The 13,675-nt window shown below is 48.5% G+C and overlaps 1 protein-coding gene across 4 annotated transcripts in view; it reads left to right on the top strand.

Moving 5' to 3' along the window:
* Vps35l (VPS35 endosomal protein sorting factor like) overlaps nucleotides 1–13,675 on the top strand; it is a 108,065-nt gene that overhangs the window by 80,505 nt on the left and 13,885 nt on the right. For all 4 annotated transcript variants that reach the window (XM_013357874.4, XM_013357875.4, XM_040277385.2 and 1 more), the window contains one exon: nucleotides 7,982–8,121. In XM_013357874.4, the coding sequence (XP_013213328.2) occupies nucleotides 7,982–8,121 (140 nt within the window). The remainder of the gene's footprint in view (nucleotides 1–7,981; nucleotides 8,122–13,675) is intronic.

The raw sequence follows: 13,675 nt of genomic DNA, 5'->3' as shown, positions 1-13,675 counted from the left end.
ACTTCAGAGAGAAGTGCCTGGGAGGGAGCGGGTCCGGATGTGCCACAGTGAGTCCAGGGCATTCTAGGCTGAGTGAAGGCCTGGAGGTGGGGAGCAGTTCTTCTAGAAGGAAAGAGTGGATCCAGTTAATTGCACAGACCTGAACTCTGGCAAAACAGTTTTATACTGTACATGTCGTTAGGTCGTTTATATTTGGTTTATAGATGAGGAAACCGAGGCTCGTGACTTGCTCAGGAGTGTTTGGCTACTGAGTGGCCTTTCCTCACGTGAGGTGTTCTTGACCACCGTCCCTCCTGGGGTTGGGTTCGTGCCTCTGTACCTTAATATAAAGTCTCATTTCTAACCCAGGTATGTGTGGTGCATTTCTAACACAGGTATATTAAGGAAACAGAGTTGAGGTAAGGAATCCTGATCCTTTTCTGCTCAGAGAAGTGTAGACCTCATGTTCAGAGGATTCCACCCCTGTGAGCCCAGCAGGGATGCAGGCAGGCTACTCTGCAGCCCCTGGGGTGGGAATTGTGTAGCACAGCTGTCTGGCTCAGTGGGCTTGATGATTCAGAGATAAAAGGGGAGAGGAGCAAGCACACAGGAGCCTCCTGAAATTTATATGTCCCAAGTGGGCTTTTCACATTAAATATTGATATCCCAAGTGAACCTAAAGGGCATGCTGCATAAACCAGGTGGCACAATCAAGGTTAGATCAAGCTGTCATTGGTGACAATTAAGCAGTAATGAATGAGGTATTTAATTGTCTCTCGGCATTCAAACTTCTTTAAATCTTTGTCACTGAAATTGGCAGACCCCTGCTTTCATAAAATATGTTCAAGGGATGGGAGTTTGCAACCCCGTGGGACACTTTTTGTTAAGAAATTGTGACGTTTCCATTCCTGGATTTCCCTAGACTAGGACAGCTGTCAGCCGAGTTATTGAGGGGGACACCTGGAGGGGTGGAAGTCTAGGAGTGGAGTGAGTTACTTTTGAAGTCTTGTTGGGCCTCATGAATGACAAATGATAACAGTTGCTACATCTGTGACCCCAACTACTTGAGAGACGGCAAGAGGATTGCATGTTTGAGGCCAGCCTGGACAACTTGGGGAGACACTCCCTCAAAATAAAAAGGACTTGGGATGTAGCTCAGTGATAGAAGCCTTGCCTTCCATGTGCTAGGCCACAGGTTCAATCCCCAATACTGGAAGGAGAAAAAATCCATTAGCACTTACGTAATGCATTATTAAACGGAACACCAGCCCTGAGGATGGGTCCGGTTTATCACTTCTTGACTGTCTTATGATTCATGTCCTGAGCCCTATTCCACATCTCCAGCGCCAAGGACACGGAAGGATGAACCTACTCTTGTAGGTCATAGTTAAATTCAAATTTATCATGTCTGAAGGATGTTTGGAGAGATTGACTTGTAGCTTGATGAAAACAATCTAAATTTTTTATTTTATTATTAAAAATTTGTAATGCTTATTTCAAGAAAAAAATAATAGTACAGAAATACCAGATTTCTAAAAATAAAGTCCCAAAGTAAGACTCCAATAATATGTTCTGTATCCCCTACCAACTTCCTCCAAAAATATAATGTTAATGAGTTGGACATTTTCCCCAATTTTTCCTCCTGTAGGTCCTCTAAAAATCTTCATTATTCTCACATTCCCTAGGCTCTTCAGTTCGCCTGCCTTCCGTCTTCTCCCTCCTTCTGTGTTCTCATATTTGTGTAATCCTCACCTTAAAAAAGAAATGAGGTTGTCTTTTACAGTGTTTTTCATAAGCTTTTTTTGCTTATTAGTAAATCTTGGGCACCCCACCTGGCACCCCATCTCAAAACATACAGCTCCACCCCTCATTGTAATGGCTGTATGGGGTTCTGTTTCTCTTTTGTGGGAGTGGTATGAATTATTTTCCCCAAGCCCCCAATCTACTCCCCCCGCCAAAAAAAAAAAAAAAGTTCCTTCTATTGAAAAATACTTGGATTCTTTCCAAATTTTCTGCTCTTGCAGACAATGTGCAGACCTGCATCTTAATTTCGAGTATTTTACAGCTTTCTGACAGCTGTCCAGTTGACTGGAGTCTCAGCTTCTTGGAATGTGAACCCCTGGTGTTCAGACAGACACATTTCGAGGCTTGGTACCAAACATCAGCAGGGCTCTGCAGGTGTGCAAACACATGGGAGGCGGGTGGCTCCCGAGTTGTCTGCAGGAGCCAGAACAGGCCCTAGAGCATAGTGTGAACCTTTTATACCCTCAAGAAAGAGACCTTGAAAGTGGGGGTGTCCGAAGGGCTTGAGTCCTGAAGTAGGACTCACTTCAGGAGAAGCAGATCAGAGAAGAATCTTTGTGCATTTGCTGAGCTGTGCAGAGCCGCATCCTGGAGGGTCCCACGGAGGGTGTGTCCCTGTGAGTTTAGTGCAGAACCCTGCAGTCGGAGGCCTAGAGTGGTCCTCCCTCAGCATGGGAGTCCTAGGATGCTACTCCTTATGAATGGGAATCTGATTTCTCCTCGGCTCTCTAGGACTTTTTTTTTTTTTAATATAAGCAAAGGCACCTAAATTTTATTTATTTTTTAAATTTTGAGACAAAGTCTCATCAAGTTGCATAAAGAGAGCCTCACTAAGTTGCTGAGGCTGACCTCGAACTTCTGATCTTCCTGCCTCAGCCTTCCAAGTCACTGTGTGTGCCCCCATATCCAGCTACAAAAAAACTTCAACCCCATTTTATCCTGAATAATCTTACCCTGTCCTATGGTGTTGACATCAGCTAGGTATAGTGGCATGCAGCTGTAGTCCCAGCTGCTTGGGAAGCTGAGGCAGGAGGATTGCTTAAGCCCAACAATTTGGGGCTAGCCTGGGCAACATAGCAAGACTCCCATCTCTTAAAAATAAAGGGCTGGGGATATAGGTCAGTGGTAGGGTGCTTGCCTAGCACTGAGGGGCAGCCCTGGAGTCAATCCCCAATACCCTGGGGTGAGGGCGAGGGGTGGGGCGGTTAAAAGAGAATGATGTTGACATTCAGAGCTCTAATCTTGGAGGAAAACCTGTCTTTGCATGCCGTCAGATCTGGGTTATAACTATAAAGCTAACACTGAGAAGTCTCCCAGACAGTGTTTTCTATATGGGGCCTGTCTTCTGGGGATGGAAATTAAAAAAACTGCTTTGGAACCCAGCATGCCCGAGCCTAAAATGGCTGTTTATTTTAGCTCCCTCCTCCAGAATAAAAACTGGGTGGAGCCGGTGAGGCTAGCCAAGGGCAGGGGACAAAACTGCTCTCTTAAATGAGACATATAGTAGGCACATTCTCTGGGCCACTCAGCAATACACACATAAATGGAAAAAAACTCAAGTTGCTGGGAACAGTTTTAGTTCCCCGAGGAGAGCTCTTGGTTCCCGATATCCTAGGGTTTTACTGGAAAGCACAGCCCACCAGGTGGGGGGCAGTGGGCTTCTCCTGCAGAAGGAGGACAGGCTCCAGGCAAGTCCAGGTACCGCCTCTATGAAGACGGTAACATCAGGGATAGTGGGGCTCTTTTTCTTCTTTATTGTGTAAAGTATACCAGAGGTAAAGCTGACCATCTTAACTACAGTTCAGTGCAGTAAGTCCGTTTATGACGCTGTGCAGTATCACCCGTGTCCCTTCCAGGGCATCTCATTCCCCCACGGGATCTGTACCTTCCCCTCCCTCCCTCCTGCTCTCTGATCTGCCTGCTCTAGGTATGCGTACCCGCTGGCTCACTTCTGGAGTTATTTTGCTTGGCATGATGTCCTCCGGCTTCATCCATGTTGTGTCAGACTTTTATTTGCTTTTAAGGCTAATCTCCCATTTAATCCTAGGTCTCCATTTTATCTGGTCATTTGCTGACAGACACTTGGGTTGTTTTTGCCTTTTGACTGTTGTGAATAATGCTGCTGTGAACTTTGGTGTACAAGTGTCTGTCCGAGTCCTGCTGCTGCTTATCTGGGGCATGCACTGTGAGGGAAACTGCTGGGTCAGCCGTCGGTTCTGCGTGTGACTTTTTAAAATTGTCGATGGACTTTTATTTACTTACGTGCGTTGCTGAGCTGGAACCCAGTGCCTCACACATGCCAGGCAAGCGCTCTACCACTGAGCCACCACCCCAGCCTTTTTGAGGAACAGCCAGACTTTTCCACGGCAGCCACACCATTCTGCATTCCCACCAGCAAGGCACCAGGTTCCCAACTTCCCCACCACTTGCCGGCAGCTGTCTTCCTCGTGGGGGAAAGTGGCCTCGTGGATTTGACGTGCGCTTCTCTAATGGCACCTTCTCGTGGGCATTCAGACGACTTTGTTGGAGAAGCATCTTGGCAGTTCCTTGTCCATTCTTGAATTGGGTAGTTTGTTTTTTTGTTTTCAGCTTCTGACTTTTCCTCATCTGGTCCTTAAGGGGTGGTCAGCTCAGCTGGTGAATGCAGAGTTAAATGCTCTTTGGTGAAATGTGGGGTCACTGGAAGAGAAGACCGTGGCTCTGTGAAGCTCAGTAGGCCCTCAAGTCAAAGGCCCAGCTGAACCTCGCTGCCTTCCAGGAGAGCAGAGCCATTCCTGTGGAGGCCTCGGGTGGAGGCAGCTGTTATGAACATGCTGCATCTTATTTTTTGGACGAGGCCTCCCTCAGTTGCCCAGAATGGCCTGGAGCCTGCGATTGTCCTGTCTCAGCCACCTGAATAACTGGGATTTCAGGCCCACACCTCCGTGCCTGGCTTTATGCTGCCCAACCTACTTCCCAACTTGATTTTTAGGTGACTTTTACACTAAAAGACTTTTGATGTGATAAAGCCACATACCACAAACACACAGGCTGGGATTGGAAAGGAATTAAATCAGAAGCGAAGGCTGAAGTGGGTAACATCAGGGCTGGGTTTCCTTTTCCAACCAAAGAGGAAAACTGGCTCTGAGTTTCCCAGCAGTCAAAGGAAAGAGAGAAAGCAACAAGCCACATGCGTTTTTTAAAAAGGACCCCCAAATTCAGGAAGTCTGGCCCCATCTCCCCTTGGGTTTGACAAGAATCACTGCACAAAACGGCCACCTTAAGAGAGGCCACTGAGGCTCTGCAGTCTGACCTGGTTTCAGACCTCACCTCTGTTCAGTCTTCAGGTGTGAAAATGAGAAGCGACCTCTCGCATTGCATTGACCTTACGTGCAAGGAGAGCTTGCATCTCTGCCCAGTGCCTGGCGTGTGTCTGCGTCACGTGTTTTCCGCTGCCACTCTGGCTCAGCCTCCCCATGGTGCCCTGCCTCTTCCCCTGCCTCACCCACCCCTGCTCCATACTCCACCTGCCAGGTGGCTCAGGCTTTCCTCCCTATTGTCAGGTTCTCTGGGCGAAGGGACACGATTCCGTTCCCTGTCCCCGTATGCTGGGACTTACATTTCTTTTTTTATTTCTTACTCTTTTTTAAATTGAGGTAAATACGTAAAATTTGCCCTTCTAACCATTTTAAGTGTTTGGTTTAGCAGTGTTGACTGGGCAGCGTTCACACTGTGGACAACGGGGCTCTAGGACTTTGCATCTTGTAAAACCCGCTCGCCCTCTTCTACCCATGAATGCCTGCCCCCTCACACCCATTAGCCAGCAGCCCCCACCTGCCCTCCCCTAGTCCCTGGTGTCACATTCTGTCTGATTTCCATGATTGATGACTCCAGCTGCCTCATAAAAGTGGAATCGTACAGTGTCCTGCACTGGCTGGTTTCGCTTGGCGTCCTGTCCCCAAGGTTCCTGCACGAAGTGCCAGTTTATAGGATTTCCTCCTCCTTTAAGACTGAGTAATAATCTGTGTGCATGGACCGCATTTTATTTACTCATTTGACGGTATTGGGTCGCTTCTACCTCTTGGCTATCACAAATGATGCTGCAGTAAATGTGAACATGCAGGTCTTTCTGAGTTGCTGCTGCTGGGTCTTGGGGGTCATTCTGTGTTCAGTTTTTGGAGGGACCTGCATAGTGTTTGCCATAGCAGCTGCACCTTTGTACATTCCTACCAGTGGTGCTGAGAGACCCAATTTCTCCAACACTTCTCTTTTTTCCCCTTTTTTGGTAAACGCCGTCTTAATGAGAATGAAGCAACAGCTCACTGTGGCTTTGATTTGCGTTTCTCTGATTGGTGGTGTTGAGTGTTTTCGCATGTCCATTGTATATCTCCTTTGGTCAGGTGTGTTCTGGTTCTTGCCATTTTTTGATCAGGTTGCCTGTCTTTGTCATCGTCATGTTGTAGGAGTTCTTCATATGTTCTGAATCAACCTCTTATCAGATTATTGCACTCACGGGCATGTGTTTCTTGATTAAAAAACAATCTGAGTTGCTGGCTGAGCAAAGGTGAGGGTGGTGGCCTTTGAACCCACTGGACTCTACTTTCCCGTGCCTGGGTGATTTAAGCTGCCCCTCGCCTTCTGAGCTCCCCTCCCCATCTGAGGTTGGACGTGACCACAGCGTCTCCCAGGACTGCTCGAGGGCTCCAAACGTGAGTGACTTACAGGCACCCCAGGAGGTCCTAAGGGCTCCAGAGCAGTGCCATCTCTTGCCACTTGTCAACAAGATAGAGGACCCTGCAGCCTCAGTCCTTCTGGGAGGTGGACCTCCCCGTCCCTCTGAGCATGCACACTGTCCATGAGTGTCCTGTTCCCTGCTGGCTACTGGCTGTGCTCGGGAGGCCATGGCGAGGCTGCCGAGTGCTGGATCTGGAGGCGCCTGGTGCGGATGATTGCAGAGCAGAGCTGAGTCCTGCAGAAAGCCTGTGAGGAGCGGCTTTCCTTTGAAGACGAGCCATCCCCCGGCTCCAGACGCGCGGTCTTCTCTCTGCCCCAGTGGACTGCATTCCACGGTGGAAGTAGATCTGGACCGGAACGCATCTGATCTTGTTGGGTAGTTTAAGGTTTCAACATCGGGTTGGAGTCTTAACCTTGAGTCTTTTTCTCACCGTGGATACTCAGGCAGTTCTTGAAAGGACTCTCCCTCCCATTGCATTGACTTCCCCTCCCCGACTTTATCCTTTCCTTCCGTGTTTTGAAGCCTTCTTGTTTTATAGATTATTTCATCTCTCTTAAAATATTTCCGGAACTGTTCCTTAGTCGAGAGTCTCTAAAACTGCGTGGTGTTTGTATGCATGTGTTCACGTGTGTGCACGTGGACATTGCTTCAGGCATGTCAGTGGTTATTTCTTTAATAAAAATGGCATGTGCTAAAGCCTCACACAATCCAGGATTTCAGCAGTGGCTCCGCCATGTGTGCTGGGACCTGCCACATCCACAGGTCACTGCTGCTAGGTGGGTCCCTCCTTGTCCCACTCCTTCTTTCTCATACACGGAGTGGCCCTGCTGACAGCGACACTCTCCTGTGGTGGCTGTGGGGTCCATAAGCCATCCCAGGTTGGGCCCTCAGCCCAGGTGACTTTTCACTTCTAGCCTCTCTGTAAAAGTCCCCTACCTGGCTGGGAACGGTGGCACACGCATGTAATCCCAGTGGCTTGGGAGGCTGAGGCAGGAAGATTGTGAGTTCAAAGCCAGCCTCAGCAAAAGCAAGGTGCTGGCTGGGGTTGTGGCTCCGTGGCTGAGCGCTTGCCTAGCATGCGTGAGGCACCGGGTTCCATCCCTGGCACCCCATGAAGATAAACAAATAAAGGTACTGTGTACATCTACAACTTAAAAAAAAAAAAAAAAAAAAAACACCGAGGTGCTGAGCAACTCGGTGAGACCCTGTCTCTAAATAAAATGCAAAATAGGGCTGGGGATGGGGCTCAGGGGTCGAGTGCCCTCGCCAAAAAAAAAAAAAAAAAATCCTGTTTTTGTCCCTGATCTAAAGGCAGTTGAGCTGCCGTGTTGCTGGTTGGCCACACTCTCCGCTGGGCCCCAGGGGCGCTAGGCCCTCAGTGTGGCCAGACTTCCTTCCAGGACTCTCAAGCTCCCTCCAGGCCCTGTGAGGAGGGACCCCCCTGGCCTTCCCCGAGTTCTCATACTGACTTTTCTTCTCTCACAGCTGATGCTTTTTTCAAAGCTGCTATAAGCCTCGTTCCAGAAGTTCCAAAGATGATAAATATCGACGGGAAGATGCGGCCTTCGGAGTCATTCCTTCTGGAATTCCTCTGCAATTTCTTCTCTACTCTATTAATCGTCCCGGTACGTCGCCCCGCCAGGGCCACGGGAGCTCTCCCCACCCTGCCTCCATTGTTGTGGGAGCCCTGAGAGTGCGGTATCCCGAAGGTTCCTGGGCTGTGGTCTGCGTGTGTCGTCTGGGGTGTGACCCATCAGCATTTCTCGCTGTTCTGAAGGCTGGCGGTCTGAGGTCCGGACACCAGCACGATTCTGGTGGGACCCCTCGTCTAGGTTGCCGACAGCCATGATTTTGTCATCATGTGGCAGAGAGAGAAAGCCAGGGCCAGCTCTCTGGCCTTCTGGGTGGTCGGTCTTCTGGGTCCTAATTACCTCCTAAAGGCCCCTCTAAATATCATCACATTGGGATTAGGATTTCACTGTGTGGATTTGGGAGACACAAACACACAGGCCGTTTTACTCTCAATTGCTGGGACAGGAGGCTTAGGCAGGGGCCAGCCCCAAGACCTCCACAGCTGGACTGGAATCTCACCTCCTCCCGCTCCCAGGAGGCTGAGTGGATTGGAGCAGGCCCCTGAGTCGAGTCGTCCTTTTCGGAAGCCCTCAGTGATTCAGGCTTAGGGAGACGTAAGAGGCCCTTGGAGAAACACAACTCTGAACTTGGCCATGAAAAGTGACTCGGCTCCCATGGGTGTGGGGTTCCTGCTCGGGGTGATGAAATGTTCTAAAATGGAGCGTGATGATTGCAGCTCTGTAAGCCACTGACAGTGGTTGGACTGTGCATTATAAACGCTGCCGTTGTTTGGGATGTGGATTACACGGAGCTCAGCAAAGCTGGGGAAACAAAAGGCGTCCCAGCTGCAAACTCCTCTCCATCAGCTCCCAGCTTCTCAGGAGAGGGGTCAGGAGGCCCCTGGAACCGCAGGCCACTACTGCAGGGTGCAGACCTCTGTCATCCTGCAGGTGGGTGGGCGGTGCTGCAGGAGGGGTGGGTCAGAGTCAAGGGGTAGAGCTGCGGGGCACATCCTGGAGTGTCTTCACCAATACTTGGTGAAGTGCTTTTGATCCCCATTAGTGCCGTATTGACAGTCAGTGGCTCTCCTCTTTGGATAGTCCATTACTTATGATGTGAGAGGACAAAAGAAAAAAATCCCAGTGTCCACCGAGGCAGCCGGTGGAGGTGGTGGGGTGGTCGACGTGTTTACTGTCTGTGTAGGGTATTCTGGAGCCTTTGTCCCCAGAGTCAGAGAGTTGAGTTCAGTTCTGACCCCAGGACTTGGTAGCTCTGGGACCTTGGGGGTGTTGTGTGACCCTCAGAGCCTTGTTTGTCACTTTCTATGTCATCAGAGTGCCCACCTTGCAGGATAGCTGCAAGGGTTGAACGAATTGATGACTATGCAAGTGCTTCATAGTCCCGGACCTCTGTCCCTGGGGCTGCAAATCAATGACCAGAGGGCGGAGTCCAGCCTGCGGTCATGCTTGTCAGCCATGTGGTGATGGAAACGTCTGGAGTGAGTTGCCCACATTTAAAATTTGAACACTGAAAACCCAAATTTGTGGCTCCCTTTGAAAAATCAGTTTTTGCCAGTGGGGCCCACATTCCATGACCTGGCCAGTTAGCCACACCTGGGAAGCAGCCCCTTGTCAGGCAGGGGCGTGCACTTCTTCAGCTCCCCTGGGTCCTCTAGATGCATTAAACCCATTTCTGTTGCCTGCCTGGCTTCTCAGGCATCGAGGGAATGGCGTCTGCTCTCAAGAGTTTAGTTATTGTCGCTGATGTCAGTGCACATGCTTTGGCTGGGATTTAGTAATGACCAGGCAAAGAATAGCCGCCATCTATTTGTAGCTATCTACACCTCTCTGGGTGCCCAGTTTTTTGTTGTTCTGAAGCCCTTCATCAGCTGTCAGTCTCTGGGAATCCTCCCTCACCTCCACAAACCAGGATTTTTGAACCTTTTCCACTCAGGAGAACCTGACATTGAAAAGGCCACAAGCTAGGAAGTAGCAGAGCAAGATTTGAACCTGGGCCTGTTGACGCCAGAGCCTGCCTGCATGATCTGAGCTCAGCATGTTTTCACTGTGCTGTTTGCTCACTGTCACTGAGGGATGCAGCCCTGCATTCATTCTATCTTGTGAGCTACAGCATTGTTACAGAAACCTCTCCTGTCTGCTCTTTTGTTTTCTGTGGTTTCTGTTACTTACATCAACCTCAGTCCAAAAATATTAAATGAAAATTTCCAGGAAAAAAAAAACACCATAAGTTTAAAACTGTGTGCCATTGTGGGAAGTTTGATGAAATCTTGCACCATTCTGCCTGGGAGGTAATTTGTCCCTTTGTTCAGTGTATCCATGCTGTATATGCTACCTGCTCTATATTCACTCACTAGCCTGAGTTTACAGATCATCTGTCTGGCATTACAGGGCTTGCATTCAAGTAACCCTTATTTTGCTAAATAATGACCCAAAGCACAAGAGTAGTGATGCTGGTGGTTTGAATTTGCCAGAGAGAAGCTGTGAAGTGATTTCTTTAAGTGAAAAGGTGAACATTTTTATGGAAAAAAAAATTTGTAACCTATTATCATATGTTGTTACAATTGTTCTATTTTAGTTTCTTACTGTATCTAATTTACAAAACTTTATTTGTAATTGCATACAGGAGAAAGCAGCATATACAGGATCAGGTACTGTTGGTGGTTTTGGGCATCACTAGGGGTCTGGGCACATAACCTGGACACAAGGAGAATACTGTAACTATTTGCTGGCTCTGTGGGTACATCGGCATGTTCAGCCTGAATAGCCAAGACTGAGAGCCGGTGAGCTCCCAGATGATCAGATGGACCACACACCTGAGCCATGCCCACCATGACTAGATCCAGTAAGACAACAGCTCCCGCCTGCCACTTCACTTGATTCAGATTGTTAACCTTTCATTCCACAACTTTTTTTTTTAATTGGTTCTTTTTAGTTACATCTGACAGTAGAATCCATTTTCACATAATTATACAAGCATGGAATAGATCTTGTAATTCAGACCCCAGCACCTCTCCTTCCCTCCCTCTCCCCACTCCCTGCTCCTTCCCCTTTACTGATCTTTCTACCGTTTATGCATAACCACAACTTGTTTAAAATTTCTAATTTTTTTATTGCAGTAAGACCACATGACATCTACCACTTTAACAAATTATAGCACGTATATAACAATACATACGGTATTGTTGGTTGCAGGTACAGTGTTGAACAGCATGCCCCTAGAACTTAACGGAAACTGCCCCTGGAGTAGTTGCCCCGTTTCTCCTCCCCCTCCTGTGCAGACACTGTTGCTGCCTGATTCCCCACAAGAGTGGACTCGTGCCGTGTTTGTCCTGATGCTGGCTTATTTCACTTAGAGCATTCTTAGCCTGCAGCCCACTTGTCATATGTTGCAGATGTTCACCATTTTTTAAAGCTAGATAGTATTCCATGGTATGTGTAGGCCACATTTCTTTATGCATCCATCTGTGGACCCAGTAGGTGGTTTCCACATCTTGGCCATTCTGATAGTGCCACAGTAAACACAGGTGTGCTCAGAGCTCTTCAAGCACCTGCTTTCTTTTGGGCATATACCTAACCACAGGATTGCTAGATCATGTAATTCTATTTTCAAGTTGTGTGTTTTTTCTTTGTTGGTTTGTTTTTTGGTGGAGGGGGTTGTAATAGGGATTGAACTTGGGCACAACCGCTGAGCCACATATTCATCCCTATTTTGTATTTAGACAGAGTCTCACGGACTTGCTGAGCACCTAGCTTTTGCTGAGGCTGGCTTTAAACTTGCAATCCTCCTGCTGCAGCCTCCCTAGTCACTGGGATTCCAGATACGTGCCTTTTAAGTTTTGATGAACCTCAAAACTGTTTTCCATAGTGACTGTGCCATTTTACATTTCTACCAACAGTGTTCAGGGCTTTTTAAAAGGATGATTTGAAAAGCTTTGGTTCACTTCATTTGCTTAGAACTAAGTAGTTTTCAACCAGATAAAGTACCTGGCCTGTTTCATGTTCCTAATGTGCAGGTGGGTATTCCCCAGACTGGCCTCCTTTCCTCTGCCGATGGTGAGCTTTTGGAGCATTCTGAAGCATTCTGCTTTGGGTTCAGTCTGTCAGTCTCTTGGTGGCCCACTTTGTCTGCAGAACAATCTTCTTTATGTACTTGAGCTGACACATTTCATTTAATGACATTTGGCTAGGCAAATAAAGTAGATTTGACCCAGGAAGTTTGGCGTCATAGTTTCAGGCTCCCCGCCCCCCTGCTTTTTTTTTTTTTTTTTTTGGTACCCGGGTCTGAACTTGGGGGCACTCGACCCTTGAGCCAGATCTCCAGCCCTGTTTTGTTTTGTATTTAGAGACAGGGTCTCGCTGAGTTGCTTTTGGACTTCACTGTTGCTGAGGTTCGCTTTGAACTTGCAATCCTCCTGCCTCAGCCTCCTGAGCCCCTGGGATTTCAGACATGCCCCACTGGGCCCGACTCGGGGCCTAATTTTGATTCAGCTGTAGTTTGTAGGTATCAGAACATCATCATCCTCAGTTTTCTGACATTGATCATGGATGCTGCAGCAGGGAGACTTCTCTTATCCTTCTTTTCCTTGTGAGAAGGTCCAGCCATATGCCTAGTGAGGTGTCCAGGTCCTAAGCTTCCCTTGTTCAGCCTATTCCACAGATACCTTTGATCTGGGAATTGAGACGTGCACAAGAGGAAGGGACCTCACTTGAGAGGACAGATTTGATATTGAACACATATTTAACACATCACAAAGAACTGCAGGGATCTCTGAGCCCCAGGGGAGGTCTCTGAGAAAGTGCTGCTGAGCTGAGAGTTGAAGGAAGAGGCATAAGAGGTTAACCAGGTGCAGGGGGCGGGGAGGAGCGCTGTGCACCAGAGGGGCTGTCCCCAGGAGATGCCAGAGCTTGGAGGAGGGCTGGCGAGCGAGCTTGGGGAGACACAGGGCCCAGGACCCATCGGCTGGCATTTGTCTCCTCTTTTTTTGTCACCAACATTTCTTATTTCCTTTTCTGTTCTCCCAGCCCTTATGTCTGGCTCCTTTGCTCGAGGGCCTTATTTAATCATATGTGCCTCTTACAGTGAGCCAGCCCATAATAGTTCAGAATAAAGCCTGTTTGTTATGCTTATTTCAGAGAAGTGGAAACTGAGGCTCAAAGCAGTTAGAGGGTCATCAGCTACTAAGTGGCCTGCCAGGATCTCCTCTCTGCCGCCATCTTGGCTGCCTCCCATCTTGGCTTCCTGGGAGTTGGTCATTTGGTTCTTGGGTATTCCTTTTCCTAAGGAGTGTGGCAGGGTGGGGGGACCTGCTGCTGGTGGAAGCCAGCTGGGTGCCCCTTGGGACCCACCTTATTGGTATTTGGTTGCTCTGCCTGGCAAGACAGGGGAAAGTGGGGAACCTTTCCCGCTGAAAGAGCCATCTGTATCCAGGACCTTCCTTCTTTAAAAAAATTCTGTATACCTCAGTTGGCATTGAGCCATCAAAGTGCCTTTTTTTTTTTAAATGTCAACCACTGAAGCAGGAGTGTCACATGGGAAACTTGCCTGTATGCATATTGAAAATAACCCCTCACCCTTCGGTTGGGAGCA

This window comes from Ictidomys tridecemlineatus, chromosome 10 (genome assembly GCF_052094955.1).
Source record: "Ictidomys tridecemlineatus isolate mIctTri1 chromosome 10, mIctTri1.hap1, whole genome shotgun sequence".
Lineage (NCBI taxonomy): Eukaryota > Metazoa > Chordata > Mammalia > Rodentia > Sciuridae > Ictidomys > Ictidomys tridecemlineatus.
This window is presented reverse-complemented; position numbering and strand designations above follow the sequence as displayed.